At 38.0% G+C, this 15,814-nt stretch overlaps 1 protein-coding gene across 8 annotated transcripts in view; it reads left to right on the top strand.

Moving 5' to 3' along the window:
* fam13a (family with sequence similarity 13 member A) overlaps positions 1–15,814 on the top strand; it is a 132,289-nt gene that overhangs the window by 20,909 nt on the left and 95,566 nt on the right. For all 8 annotated transcript variants that reach the window (XM_022684489.2, XM_015606992.3, XM_015606990.3 and 5 more), the window contains 3 exons: positions 4,632–4,809; positions 9,514–9,661; positions 13,672–13,758. In XM_022684489.2, coding sequence (XP_022540210.2) covers positions 4,632–4,809; positions 9,514–9,661; positions 13,672–13,758 — 413 coding nt within the window. The remainder of the gene's footprint in view (positions 1–4,631; positions 4,810–9,513; positions 9,662–13,671; positions 13,759–15,814) is intronic.

Below are 15,814 nucleotides of genomic sequence, written 5' to 3'. Positions count from 1 at the left end.
ACACAGAGTCTGTCATCAGAGGCTTAGCAGGAGGGCTTCTCTCTGGAAGCATCGGTGCACGCTGGCCTCTCTCTGACGCTCAGCCCTGACCCAAGCTGTGGAACATGGCTGTCGGAGGAGAGCTTGCCCACTGCGCGGCTGTCTGTGCCAGCTGAGAGGCATTAGAGCAGATTGGCGGTGTGGAGTGAGTCGGCCGTGGGTGTAAAAGATTAGATGAAGTTGTAATGAAGGGCCTGTTTGTCTAGGCTTAGAGCCAGTGGATGCATTACAGAACCCGGCTGAAGCAAAGCCCCGCAGAGGCTTAAGTGCAGCGGTGGCCTTTCCCTGACAGATTGGAGGGAGAAGTGGAGCGGGGGTCCGGGGGGATTCACGGGGAGTTTTTAAAGGCAACCCAAAGTCATGACTTTCTGCATGTGTGGAGCACATCACAGCCAGTGACTCTCTAAGTGAAGTTCAGACACAGGAGGTTTCTTCACAGAGCTGATGACCTAAAAATATGCCTCGGGCAAAACTGTCCTCCCTCTCTCTCTCTTGCTCTCTCTCTCTCTCACTGTCACTTTCTCTCTATCACTCGTTTAACAGCGCACCTTACTCTCTCTCTCATCCTCTCTCTCTTTGCTAACACACTCTGACACTCTCTCACATTCGTGCTCTTTTTTGTCTCTCTGTTCCATTTCATTTCATATTTCAACAAAACCTCTCCTTCTTTCATTATCTTTTTTCTCTCTCTATCTCTGTCTCTCTCTCTTGTTTAACACTACATCATCCTCCTTTCACTACTTTTTTCTTTCCTAACACACTCTGTCACTCTCAAATACTTGCTCTTTCTTGTCTCTCTGTTACTGTTTAAAAAATAACTCGCATTCTCTTTTCTCTCTCTTGTTCAACATCGCATCTCTCTCTCTTCCCGTTCTCTTTTCTTATCTCTATCTTATACTCTTCCATCAAACACAACCTTTCTCTCTCTCTTCTTATCTTTATCTCTCGTTTATACTGATGTACCCTTGTGCATCTCTGTCATTGCATCACTCTCTCACTCTAATTCTCTATTTATTCCAACACAACCCCTTGCTCTCCTTCTCTGTCTCTCTTTCTCTCTCTCTTCCTTTTATCACTACACATCCCTCTTTCTGCTTGTTCCCCTCCCAACACACTGACATTGTCTCATCTTTATTTCTCTCTCTCACTCCACTTTCTCAACTCTATATATTTCTCATTTATGCTTTCTTTCACACATCTCTCGTTTTCTCTTTTCTCCTCTGTCCTGTTCCTCCCCCCTTCTCGCCTTCAGTCTTTCTCTTCTTCTCAGGCAACTCCTAGCATCTCTTATCATTTTCTCTTTCATGCTCTCTCACTTTCTGTCTCACTCCTGTCTTTTACACTTTCATTCACCCTCACCCTCTGGCTCTCCTTTTTCTCTTCTACTTAGACAACTTGTCCCACCCATCTTTCTCATTTAACACTGCATCTTCCTCCCTTCACTACTTTCTCTTTCATAACACAATTTTGCACTCCTCCATCGAACCCCCTGTCTCTGTTTCTGTTTATTGCAACAAAGTCTCCCTCTCTCTCTCTCTCTCCTAACACAGTCAGTCTCTCTATCACTTTCTTATTATCTTCCATCCAACACAACCTCTCTCTCTCTCTCTCTCTCTCTCTCTCTCTCTCATGTACCCTTGTGCATCTGTCATTCCTCTCTCTCTCTTGCTGTCTGTCTCACACTCTCCTTTAATCTCCCACTCTCTCACTCCTAATTCTCTATTTATTCCAACACAACCCCCCCTCTCTTTCTGTTTCTCTCGTTCCCTCTCTCCCCCTTTTATCACCACACATCCCTCTCTCTCCTCGTTTTCCACTCAAACACACTCACTTTTATTTCTTTCTAAAATTAAAACCCTGTTGTTTTAATTTATGCTTTTCTCTTTTCTTCTCTCGATTTGTCTTTGTCGTTTTCTCTTCCCTCTCTATTGTCGCCATCAGTCTTTCTCTTCTGCTTAGGCAACTCTATACATCTCTATCATTCGGTCATTTATGCTCTCGCTCTCTTTTTCTCTTACAATCCTGTCTTTTCCACTCCCTTCTTCTACTCTCCCTGATCTCTCTCTCTCTGGGGCTTATTAAATATCCTGCACAGATGGCGCACCTTAGGTGTGAGGAAACAAGGCTAAAAAGACGTGTGTATTAGGTGTCAGAATGTGTTTGCAGGTGCTGTTTCTCTACGGTCAGTCTTCCTTTACCTCTATCACTCACTCCACATGTGAACAGTGAACATCCCTCACAGGAAATTGGGAAGTCTTTTTCTAAAAGAAAAGACCTTTTAGTACATTAAAATATTGTAAACTAAAATATTGCAATATTGCAGTGCGATGTACAATAACTACAGCTAGCACTGCTACTAACTGCGCTAAAATACTGCAAATCTAAGCGTACTGTAAGTAAATAGAAGCGCTTTACTCACCTAAATAAACGGTTTTCAGGAGAGAAATCTGTGTAGATTAACATCTAGCACTCGTTTGACTTTGAAAGAAAAAAAAAAAATGCTTTTTTACAGTTTTGTTTATTTAGACGTTTCCTCCAGCTTCCCCATTAGTAGGGAAACATGGTGACACCCCTGTTCCTTACTAGTGCCACTTAATGCACCTTGCAATCCGGTGCACTTTATAATACGTAAAATACGGTAGTCTGATGATGGACAAATAACAAATAACCACACCTTGCCATGAAACTGCTCTTTATGTAAATATTCTTTACTATATGTTAAATATATTGAATTAAATCTGAAAATCTACACTTCAGTGATAGCTTGTCTGCTTTATTGCAGATTAATTGAGGTGGTGTACAGAAACAATACTACACTTATTACATCACTGTTCACATGCTTACATAACGCACTGTAAATCATTGTAATATACAAGGATTTTGCAGCTGTGATGTTGCAGTAATTCATAGAAACAGCTCCTGTAGAGGCTGCTTATAGCAGTTAGCAGACTCATGCTGACTGTGCTGCCTGCTTCCTGTTTTGGAGATTTCTCTGACTTGTTGGCCTGTTTTCTGCATGAAGAAATGCAACCTTTAGCTGCATTTTTCACTGTATTTTCTGGGAAGTACTGTGGGTGGTCTTAACTTTCAATTCATCTTTACAAGCTAAGCCATTATGTGTGTGTGTGTGTGTGTGTTTGTGGGGGATATTTAAGCAAGCCGATGTTGAAATGTTTCTAAGCTGTTGCGTATATAGAGATATAGAGGTGAACTAATACCAAAGTTTCTTTTCTGACATTAATATTGAAATCCTGGGTATCAGCTCATAACAAAGTGATTTGCTTACTTTTAAAAACGATTTAATAGTACATAATTATGCACGATCTGTTCCACAGGAAGAAAAAGTGTAGGTGTTTGTGTTTTTTATGCTTTTAACAGGATTAAACTGGATTCAATCCAATCAATTTAATTATTGAATTGATATAAGCACCATATTTTTTTTGCTGATATTGCCATTTATCAGCATTTTGGCTTTCTGATCTCTCAGCCCACTCTTCTGCCTATTGGCCCCACCAACTGGTGTCTTGGCCCTAATGCAGGGCAATAATTCAATATCAATATATATATATGACAACGTTAAAAGTTTCAGGGCCTTATCGTACTCCCTGTGTGGTGGTCTAGAAGTGAGGTGTGTTCAGGTACATTTCTGGCCTGTTATTATTTTGGTGGCGAAAAAAAAACAGGTGCACCACTGACCGATTAAAAGCATGACAGCAGTCAATAATCAGAGTTAATTCCTATAGGTGAACTATGCGTGCCTGTGCACCCGTTCGTTAAACACACAGAACTCAAACCCAACTTTTAACTCAACAATAAACAGAATAAAAAATAAAATAAAATTTTAGGGTTGTTCTCAATAAAGATGTGAACGATCAAAATATTTTTGTTACTTTTTTAGGCACATTATACAGCTCTGGAAAAAAAGTTTCTGAAATCTTAATTTCTCTGATTTTACTATTTATAGGTATACGTTTAAGTAAAATTGACTTTTTTGTTTTATTTGTTTTTATTTATTATAATCTACGGACATCATTTCTCTCAAAATGCAAAAAAATGTTGTCATTTAGCGCATACACCTTAAATTATGCAAAGAAAACAAGTTCATATTCATAAAGTTTTAAGAGTTCAGTCAATCAATCAATCAATCAATCAATCAATATTTGTGGAATAACCCTGGTTTTTAATCACAGTTTTCATGCATCTCCTCCACCAGTCTTACACACTGCTTTTGGATAACTTTATGCCACTCCTGGTGCAAAAATTCAAGCAGTTAAGTTTGGTTTGATGGCTTGTTATCATCCATCTTCCTCTTGATTATATTCCAGAGGTTTTCAATTTGGTAAAATCAATAAAACTCATAATTTTAAGTCTCTTTAGGTCTCTTATTTTTTTTTCCAGAAGTGTATTTTACTGCACTTTCCAGTTTCTATTTCTCACTCACTAGTGTGTGTGTTAGACTTCCAACCAACACATTTATCGCGTACTTTAGCTCTCTTCTCACACATATTTTTTCAATGTAAACTTACAGACTGCTTCTCTGTATTCTGTATATTATAAGCCTTCTGGTAACATGTCATTTTCTGTTTTAACAGAATCCAGTGAAGATGGCTTCTGTAAGGATGCACGTGAGCTCCTGCTGCGATTGCCGGACATTCACTACAGCGTCCTGCGCTACCTGTGTCATTTCCTCACCCAGGTGGAAGAGCATCAGCAGCACAATCGCATGACTGCCCTCAACCTGGCAACTGTGTTCGGGCCAAATGTTTTCCAGTAAGTACAGAGGCATTACTGACATTACTGTCAGGGGGACACACTGTGCCAAATTGGTTTGGTCTAGATCTAGATCTTGTAGCTATGAGTAATGCTATAATTGTGTTCTAGAGAAGATGACTCATGTTCGTATGCCTAAATGAAACTTTTTCGAGTTGCACAACATGTTTGGGCAGCGTGTACGAACGCACGCTCCACACGTCCATTCATAATGATGAAGAATCGTTGCATGATGATGTTTGAGTTAAAGTATGCAGTATTTGGTTGCTCAGTAGCAGGTCCTCATAAGGGTAATCCACACCAAAAGAGGTTTAGCATGCTTTGGGCTCCTTGTTCTTATTATGTGTCAGTGATATGCAGTTTTTAGCCATTAGCAAGGGATGTTTTTGTATCTTTACGTCCTCTCGGCGTCTCATTGGGTGCCTCATTAGATCTCTATACTCTAGAGAGGACTGTTCACGCACTGTTCAAGAGTCCCTTGCTGATAGTCTACAAATAGCAAGCTGGGATTCCTTACTATGCATTAGAGATCGACAGTGCATACATAGGGCTCTATTTTAGCAATCTATAGGCAAGCCATGAACTGCACATCACGCAGCTTGATTTAAGGCATGTCTTAGTTATTGTGAGGATGCAAAAACTACTCCTTGCGTAGCTCGAACTCTTAACTAAAAATGGGTGTGTTTTTGGTGTAACGGGAAATAAAGGAGTCAGCGTTTCACTTGTCATTCCCTTTAAGAGCTAAGTGCGCTCCGAACTTGGTGTGCTGGTATCTTAACAGTGCAGCGCTTTGTGCATCTCAGCATGGGATACTGAAGGAGCACCAGCAGCTCATTTAAGGGAACAGCAATGATATTTTACTTTGTATTCTGTTTATTGTTGATATAAAAGCTGGAGTAGCACTTCTGTGTATGTGTGTTTTAATACTGCTCTTGTGTCAGTACATAATCAACATTTACATAAACAATTGTAAACAGAAAGCAGTATTAGATTCACTTAATACAATTCAGTTTCTAAGATGGATATGTGAAGGGCCCTGTATAGAAAAGCATAGAAAGGGCCGGATGTGGCCTCCGGGTCATAAAACACCCACGTGTGCCTTATGCTACGTTCACATTTCCAGGCTGAAGTGACTTAAATTTGATTTTTCTGCTCAATGTGGATCAGAACTGATTTTTTCATGGCTGTGTGAACGTGCCAAATCCATTATTTTTTCAAATCAGATTTGAGTCACTTTCATATGTGGTCCTTAACCAGATACGTATCAGATCCATGGACATGCGACATGAATGTGTACGGTCAAATCAAAATTCATGCTTCTCTTTGCTTTTATGCATCAGCGCTACATGCTTTTCTCTTGGACCCACACATCTCTTGTTGCAGCTGTGCAGCTATAGCTGCAAAAACAGCAAAAGCAAACCGCCTGGCCTTTTTTCACCTCCTCGACCTGAAGATGAACTTCAGACCAGCTGTTTACTCTACACTCCAGCAATAGATGCTCCACATATGAGCTACTAACACATCCAATTTACCTTTAAATATGAGTTTTTTGTTGCTACATGTATCAATATGCGCATGTGAGGCGTTTCAGGGACAGATTCGTTCACATTACACACAGAACTGCCAAGATGGCCAAATCTGATCTGCTCAAAAAATCGGATTAAGCAACGTGGTTTAAGATTATTTTCTTAATTCCACTGTTCATTGCTAATTTAACATTTCTTCACACCCTACATTTGTTCTACGAGAGCATCACTCATAAAACCACTTGAAGCATCTTTATTTTTAACAGGGTAGCCTGGAAACAAATAAACACACACACACACACACACACACTGTTTAATTACTCTTGTCTGGTTAGTGTTTTTCCACTTGGAGCTGCAGTCTATGTTTTGGAAGCATCAAAACATCTTAGAGGAGCAGTGTGGAGCTGCCAATAGCTAGAGGCCGGATAATGCTCTAGGCCACATCTGCAGTGTTTCATATGCATTTCATTGTTTTACCATTTTTACTGTTTTAAATGGTTGTTTGTAAGTATAAAATAAAATATGTGCTGTTTAGCCTTAATTTCACCTGAGATTTCACGAGCTGTCAGTCTGCCTATGATATATAACATGCATGTGCGTGACTAAGGTCACGACTCTAGAGGACTCAGGTGTTTTTTTTCATGCACAGATATTTGGCCTTTGTGACAAGTGTATGACCCTAAGAACACACAGTGCTTTTTACTGACCAGTGGTCTGTGAGTATAATTAGGCCTCAGACACGTACAGCTGTCCAGCACTCACTATAAACATCTACAGCACTGCTGTCAGACGTCATCACACTGCTTTATGCATCACTCTGCATAAGCCCAGGTGTCAGCACACCCCCAAATATAAAAATAGTACAGCATATTTACCAGGACTGAGTTTAACTGATTTTGTCTGTCTGATTTATTTTAGCGTATATCTGTCTACATGAGGCATTTAGTTCCATTATTCATTATATTACAGGAAACACATACTAATTGATACACACCAGTTATATACAGTAGTCCCTACTGAAAAAAAAATAATAACTGATTTATTTATAGTTTTTGGTGTTTTAATAAATAATAATATGTAGCTAAAAAATATATATATATATTTATATATATTACTACCAAAAATACTTTTTTGGTGAGGTCAGGATGTTGAATGAAGTGATAAAAAGTGTACCTGGATGTATGAGACAAAAATCAGTGAGAAATAGTGTCCAGCCCCGTGTCTTCGTGCATAAACCTCTGTGGAAATCCAAAATCACGCAAACAGTTGTAGCTAGCTCACACTTCTCACACCTATACTCAGAGATGACAGCCAAAATACACACCATCCATATCTACAACATGTATTTAAAAAAACCTAAAGGACTTACGCTTCATATTTTTCTGTGCTTAATACTTGTAAACAATATATTCAACGTTTTTAATAATTCTGTTAACTAGAGCCTTAGGCTGTGACCGAAATGGCTCCCTATTTACTAGTTAGGGCACTATTGAGTATTTCAGCCATTTTTCTTTGAGTGTCCGAATAATAAGGGGGATTCGAACGTGATTTTGAGGGCACTAAAAACTCCCATAATGCATCATGATTTATAGTAAACATCGCTGCTTACTAAGCGAGCTAAAAGTGTCCCAAAATGCTTTGCGGGTCTCGCTACTAAGCAACAGACAGCCGAAGAAACGGAGCGGACAGCGAGCCACCAGGGTTGCCAGATTGTTACAGTGGGATTCAGATAAAACCAATTCACAGGGTAAAACGTGTTTCAAATCCACAAAATTACTGAGAAAAACACCCAAACAGCTGATGTTCGTCATATTAACAATATTACAGGGTTTATTCCAACATGATCTTAACTAAAATACCATAAATATCTTAAATATCACTGATTACAAAAAAATATATTTAAATGAGTTTATCTGCATATTTGTATTATGTGTTTTGTGCCTTGTATCATTGGACACACGAAACAAAAACGTAAAAACAGTACATAAAAACAACCTTGCAAGCAATGAAAGAAAGAAATAACTTACTCACATATAATAACGAACATAAACACAGCTTCAAATTTCCATCAGCAGGACTAAAAGCTCTGTCTCTGCAGGGTTAGATATCTAGCTATACACTTGGTAGTTTTGTTCACCTGTCAAATCACAGCGTTTCCTCCAAACAATTTCAGACACAATTCGACATTTGGCATGAAACCACCCAATCCAGTGTACGCTGCTATTTTTAAGGTTTTCTTGATGTGAGGATCATCTTTTAAACAGCGTAAATATAACAAACAGATTAATTACTTCATGATCAGCTCAGAGCTTCACTAACTTTAATTCAGAGCTCAGTTCAGTGTGTTTATGGAGTTTTAAACACGGCTCAACCTCTCTCACCTGTGTGTGTTTATGCGACCGGCGCTGGCGCATGATAATGATGAGTTAGTGTCCGAATTCACTCCCGTTTTACCATTAATTAGTGAACTTATTAGTATCTCCCTACATAGCGCAACACTAATGAGGGAGTAGGGAGCAATTTCGGTCACAGCCTTAGTTTTATCTACATCTCTCCAGCAGTGCTCCCAGATAACTGAGCTAACAACAGAGACACAGCGCCCCCAAAAGGATTGGAGAAAAATAACGTACAATGAAATAATAATAAATTAAATGGAAAATAAATATATTTTTAACACATCTCTCTTGATGCAAATGAGCAAAATCAGAATTTATAGCACATGAAAGTTTTTTTGTATTAAAAATGATTGAATGATGAAATAATTTAAACACAAACAAACAAAAAAATGTTAAATGTGCAGTTGCACATCTGTGTAAGCAGTGTATAGAACGTATAGGAGTTGCATTAATTAATTTGGGATTGGGCATATAGTGTATATAGTGTGTATTTACATTTATTTATTTTTGTACTTTGTGTTTTTTAATCTCTTGAGTGTTGTGCTGTGCACCTCCAGTACTGCAGGTGGCAGTATTCTAATATTTTAAGCCCTTTATTAAATGACTGAAAGGGATATTACAGTGGATAAAGTGTTTATTTATGTAGGCTCTTTACTGTATTGACAGATTATGTATCTCTGTTTTATTTATTTTTACTAAAAGAGGACTCACACATCACTCAGCCTTCAACAGTAAAACATTTTCTGCAGTTTATTGATGACTTGTGTTTATGTTTTCTTCAGTGTGTCCACAGGGTTTGATGGCATACAGGAGCAAAGCATCTGTAATAAGATCATGGCCAAGCTCATTCAGAACTACACGTCTACTTTTGAGCCGGATAGTGAAGAGGTGCCGCCCATGAGCCCGGCTGCTAATATCATCATGGTTAAAGTGAGTGCTGACATTTTCAATTCTTTACTGTGACTAACAACCTCTCAGCCATGTTCAATTCATTTTACACCTTTGTGGCATCCAGGATAAATATGGAACATAACAAAACTATTACCTACTTGCTTTAAAATAATCTATTGTTACTTTTATATATTTTACTAAACTCTGCTGTAATCAATAATCAATATTGTTGATTGTTTTGATTTATATTATTATTTTATCTCAAAATCTTAACTACCTTCTTTAGAATGAGAAACTCTTGTTACATTTTACTGTATTCATGTTTATCTGCATCGGCTCTAATATGATTTTCTCAGTTAAAATCTTAAATTGTACTACTAATCTCAAAAAAAATGGAATATTATTAAAAAGTTAATTTATTTCAGTAATTCAGTTTAAAATGTGAAACTCATATTTTATATAGATGTATTACACTCTTTTATGTCATCTATTTTAAGCAATTATTTATTTTATTGCTGATGATTATGGTTTACAGCCAATGAAAATCCAAAAATCAGTGTCTTCGAAAATTAGAATATTATATAAGATCAATTGATACTTTTGGCAGTGTGGGCAGTGTGCCAAGTCCTGCTGAAAAATGAAATCCACATCTCCATAAAAGTTATCAGCAGAGGGAAGCATGCAATGTCTTTTATTTTAGAATTTTAGCAAGATAAAAATACAGCTGAATAATATAATGTGCGAACTAACAGAGCGAACTAAAGCCCTGTCACTGTAATCTGTGTATTGCCAGTTTGAACCTCAGCAGCCAGAGTCCGAGAGAGACTGTACATATAGGATGTTAATTGCCTTGCTTACAGTGCCTTTTTATAGTATCGTAATATATAGAGATATATTGAATTGTAACCCTTGTTGCTGTATGGTGATGCATATCACATTGCCAAGTTTCTACCAATACACAGCCCTAGGTGCCCTAGAGTGATGTTAGTGGCAGTGAGGCATAAAACAGGTGCTTATCTTTTGCTGACGCAAACAAGGACAATGCTGGAGCTGTTTTGGTAAACAGTATTAGGCAGAGCATTAGAGAGATGAAATCATAAACAATTTTTTTTCAATGAGACACCTGGTGTTATGTAATCTTTGAAAACATGGATTACAATGTGTTTGGTTATATCATTATATTACATTACAGTAGACTGATGTAATTTAACCTGATCAGTGTGAATTTATATAACTGGACTGGATCTTTTTAGTTATCTAAACCATTTTAAAATTGTTTTTGAAATTTATGGATATTTCACTCATCAACAAAAAAAAAACTTTGTTACATCCAGAATCATCCAAAAGAAATAATCTTAGAGGAATGAAAGTTTGTGGATAGTTGGGCTACACTGTCGTGGAGTGACTGGATTAAGTGGGGGCTCAGATTGGTCCAGCGGGCTAAGCGGTTCAAATCCTGTTTACGTAGCTTGCCATCATATCTTACGTCTGGAGCCCTGATAGAGCACAATTGGTCTTGCTCTTTCTTGGTGGGTAGATGGCGCTTTCTCCCAACATCACTCCAAAGGGTGATGATGATCCGCACAAGGCGTCTGTGAGCTGATGTATCGAAACCAAATCGCTGCGCTTTTCTCCGAGCGCGCTGTGATGCTACTTAGCAGTGCTGCATCAGCAGCAGTTCTAAAAGATGTGGTGGCTGATTTCCACATGTATCCAATGAGTTAGTTGGGTTATTGACTGTGTGAACTGTGGAGTAAATGGGAAAAAATAGAAATAAAATTATATAAAAAATAGAAAGAATGGATCAAGTGAAAACCGCAGATCAAGTGCCAAAAAAAAACATAGTTTTGGCCCAACATTATGGGTAGTTAAAGTGATATATTTATAGCAGTACCATATATTATCTGGCTAATATATCCAATTAAACGGTGCCTTATCAGCAGTTAATCAGCAGTCAATTAATTGTGTGTGTTAATGCTTTAATGTTAATAGACCTAGTGTAAATATTATGTATATCTATATAGGGGTGGGCAATATTATATCGTATACAATATATCATGATATTAAAAATCCATATCGTGATAATAGGGCTGTTCTGTCTTAAAAGTAGTCTATTTTTTACTGTGAAGTTTTAGGTGTATTTATTGTATAATTGTTTGCAGTTTATATGCATGCACTAAATATTCTGCAATATTATTTACTGCATTATATTATTTTATGCTATATTATTTATTTTGCCACATTATAATTATTCTGTTATACTATTCTACTACATTCCTGAAATGAATTAATTATTTTAGTTTTCCTATATAGCCAAGTGTATCATTATTGCAAAAATACCCTGAAATATCATGATATTATTTTAGAGCCATATCGCCCACCCCTATATCTATATAACTATATATATAGGGAATTTAAAAGTATGCAAACCTATCCTATTTTCTTAACATTCAAAGAACTTGTAACAGAACAGGCTGCGTGAGAAACATGTTAATCTATGGAAACACTTCATCCGCTCGCCAGAGATTACCTTACGCCTCTCAGGCTAAACAAACCACACATGACCTTTGCCCCTGCTCGCACCTCTATCCTGCCCCTGGCCCTTTACACGTGACTGAGACAACGTGGGTTTCTCATGTAGCAGCTTCTAGCAGTGGAGGTTACAGCTTGTTCAGCACTCTGGAGAAACCACCCCTCTTTTAATACCCCCCTTAAACATTGCACTTACATTCTTACTGACTGGGAACTATTGCCAATAGAATATGACTCTTCCTGGAGCAGATACAGCAATGCCAGTCTAATGCCAGGTGTGGGCTAGAGAGGGGTATATGGTAAAGCTTCCAGCATTGAGCTGTGCAGCAGTAGAACTGTGTATGATGAGGGAGGAGTTGGGGAGTTGGGGATGATGAGATGGGGTGGTGATCATCCAACATCCTGACCTCACTAAAGCTCTTGTCACTGAATGCAATCAAATCCACTTAGCAATGATCCAAAAGCTAGTAGAAAACCTACTTTCCGGGACAGTAGATACAGTTACTCCAACTTTTATTTTGGAAGAAACAATGTAGGTGTCAGTGTTCCAATTAGAGCTGGGCGATAAATAGATTTTATCAATTAATCGTTTTTGTTGCAGTTTAAACTTACCTATGACATTGAGCCGACTCTACACTCAACCCAAAGCATATAAATACTACACAGATCATATGATAATACACAAATTATCGGCAGAGGTTAAATGTGTCCCAGCTTCTAAATGCCTTAATTTCAGGTGTATATATACAGCACTGGAAAAGACAATAAGAGCCACTTAAAGATGATGAGTTTCTTCAATTTTACCAATTTGAAAACCTCTAAAATATATTCAAGAGGAAGATGGATGGATAACAAGCCATCAAACCAAGCTGAACTGCATGAATTTTTGCACCAGGAGTGGCATAAAGTTTTCCAAAAGCAGTGTGTAAGACTGGTGGAGGAGAACATGATGCCAAGATGCATGAAAACTGTGATCAAAAACCAGGCTTATTCCACCAAATATTGATTTCTGAACTCTTAAAACCTTATGAATATGAATTTGTTTTCTTTGCATTATTTGAGGTCTGAAAGCTCTGCATCTTTTTTTGTTAGTTCAGTCATTTTTCATTTATTTACATTTATCAAAAAACAGGTTTATTCCACCAAATATTAAAAAAAAATGGTCAGTTACAGTTTGAAACTAAGCTATGGTAATTTCTAAAAGCTACAGTATGTTCTCACTATTTGCAAGCTCACTATTTACATCTCATCTACAAGCTTGTGTCTGGTTGCACTTGAACCCCAAAGGAGAAATTTAAGTGAAACCAAAATAAGGTAAACCTAGTTTAAGGGGAAAAATTTATTAAAAGCGAAAATCAGATTTTTTGTGGGGAAAAAAAACTAATTTTTTAGGCCATATTGCCCAGCTCTAGTCCTAATAATTTTGGACTCTATAAACCTGTGTTATATATGCTTTATTTACGAGGTCAGTGAGTAAAGGGTCATGGAATTCTTTTTGCTTACTGTCCCGTTCCCAGGAGGCCCGCATGGATACGGCACATGAAGAGATGTCATTATGCTCTCCTGTTCCGAAAACACATGTTCCTGTTCCCAGAAAGAAGAAGGTTTGTGTTTTTGTGTTTGTGTGTGTGTGTGTGTGTGTGTGTTGGTTATTATGTATGTTTGTGCACTAATCCCTGTCATGCGCAACGTGGGGTTTGTTTTTATGGAAATAGTGTCTGTCTTTGAGTCTATGGTTCATCAGTGCAACACAAATCAACATTACGTAACATTTTACTTTAAAATAGCAGCTTCAGAATCATGTTGATGCTCCACTGACTGTAATAAGAAGAATTGTGTCTCCTTTAAGACCTCCTGCAAGAACTGCATTATGGGCTGTAACCTGAATCATATTAATGTAAATGTCTGTAATATAACTCAGTCCATTTGCTTTTTTCACTTCAGAAGCTGCTCCTGTGTCTCTCAGCTTGTCGAGAAATGCATCATTCATCTTTCCATAAGGATATGCTTATAGCATGATTTGTATGTACAGCAGTGGAGTAAAAGCAAGTTACACTTCCTAATTGTAGGGGGAGCTCAGGAGCAAAACATTTTAAATCTCACATATTTGCTTTAAGTTATGGGTTGTACACTGACATGCCAATTGTTAAGGGACAGGTATTTTTTCCTAAAAAATGCTGAAATTATAAGCATGTGGGGACTTTTGCTTTAAAACTGGATGTGATTTCTGTCATAGTTGCTTATCTTTTTGAATGGTTAATTCTAGCCAGACACCACTGGTCACCATCATTACCACCCACTGTACTGTCCTCTGTGGATGGGGAAATGTATTTCACTCTTTAAGTCAGCAATACAGAGCACACTATTCTTAATTTCTGGACAAGCTGAGATACAGAACCGTTACTGAAAGAGTAATATTACAGCTTCTTCAATACACCCATAAACAATACCTCCTTTGTTATGAAGACATGGACAAAAGTAATGGGACAAGGGTATTAAAAAAGAGTTTATCCTGATTGTGTTGCAGAAACTGTAATCTCTACTGTCCAGGGAAGGCCAGGTCAGGATGTTGGATGACCACAACCACACTGAAACTTAAAGCAATTAAATGCATTTAATACAAACATTTAGACATATTTTTATATATACTAGTGTATAAATCAATTTTTCTGGATGTATGAGATGTGTACGTGCTCAGTACCACATGAAAGAACAGCTGGAGATGGGCTAGGCCTCATGTTTGTGTAGATTCACTGTTGAACCCCTCTGAACTGTGGCCTTCTAGAATGACTTAACATGATTTTTTTTGTAGCTGACACTGTGCTGCGGCTTCTGATTCCTGGCAGTTTCTTTAAAGCAGCAGTCCCTTAGATGTTTTCTATTAGCACATTTTTTCGAACTATAAGGTGCACTTAAAATCCCTATTAATTTTCCCCAAAAATCAACAGTGCGCCTCATGTATGAATTCTACTTCTACTTCTACGAAATTATAGAACAGTAAAGCCACTTCGCTAAAGTACAGCATTGTAAGAGTGATTTTCAGTGAAGTTTCTCCAGCACTAAGGCTGGGGTGCAGTAGCATTAGCATTAGCATTAGCCGTTAACTGCAGTGCTAGCTCCTTTGCCGTTCAGTGGTGAGTATATCAAAGTGGAGTCTGCGTGTTTACTGTGTTAAAACAAGCTACGTGCGACGAACCTCTACCTGATAGCACCCTGGGTTACTGGAACACTCAGGGCTCCTCAGTCTAGCACTATAGGGTGGCATTTACATCCCGCTAGCACTGCGGTTAGCGGCTAATGCTAATGCTGCTGCACCCAGCCTTAGTGCTGGAGAAACTTCACTGAAAACTCACTCAGGTGCTTCCCCCAGCTTTTCCATTAGAAGGAAAACATGGTAACACCCTTGCTCACTTTAGTGTAGACATCCTTACTAGTGTCGCTCAATGCGCTTCATAATCTGGTGCACTTTATGTATGAAAATAGAGCAGAAAATAGACATTTATTGACAGTGCACCTTATAAAACCTTAAATAGAGAGCAGTAGAATTCCTGTGTTAAGAAGGGACAAACTTATTAGTGCTGTGTCTGTCCCTGCAATGTGTAATAAAATATTTTCATTCTAAAACATGTGGTCAGTATTTTATAGATGTACAAAATGAAC

The sequence above is a fragment of the Astyanax mexicanus genome, chromosome 7, assembly GCF_023375975.1.
Source record: "Astyanax mexicanus isolate ESR-SI-001 chromosome 7, AstMex3_surface, whole genome shotgun sequence".
In the NCBI taxonomy this organism is placed as follows: Eukaryota; Metazoa; Chordata; class Actinopteri; order Characiformes; family Acestrorhamphidae; genus Astyanax; species Astyanax mexicanus.
Note: the sequence above shows the minus strand (reverse complement) of the source record. Positions and strands in the feature narration are given on the sequence as shown.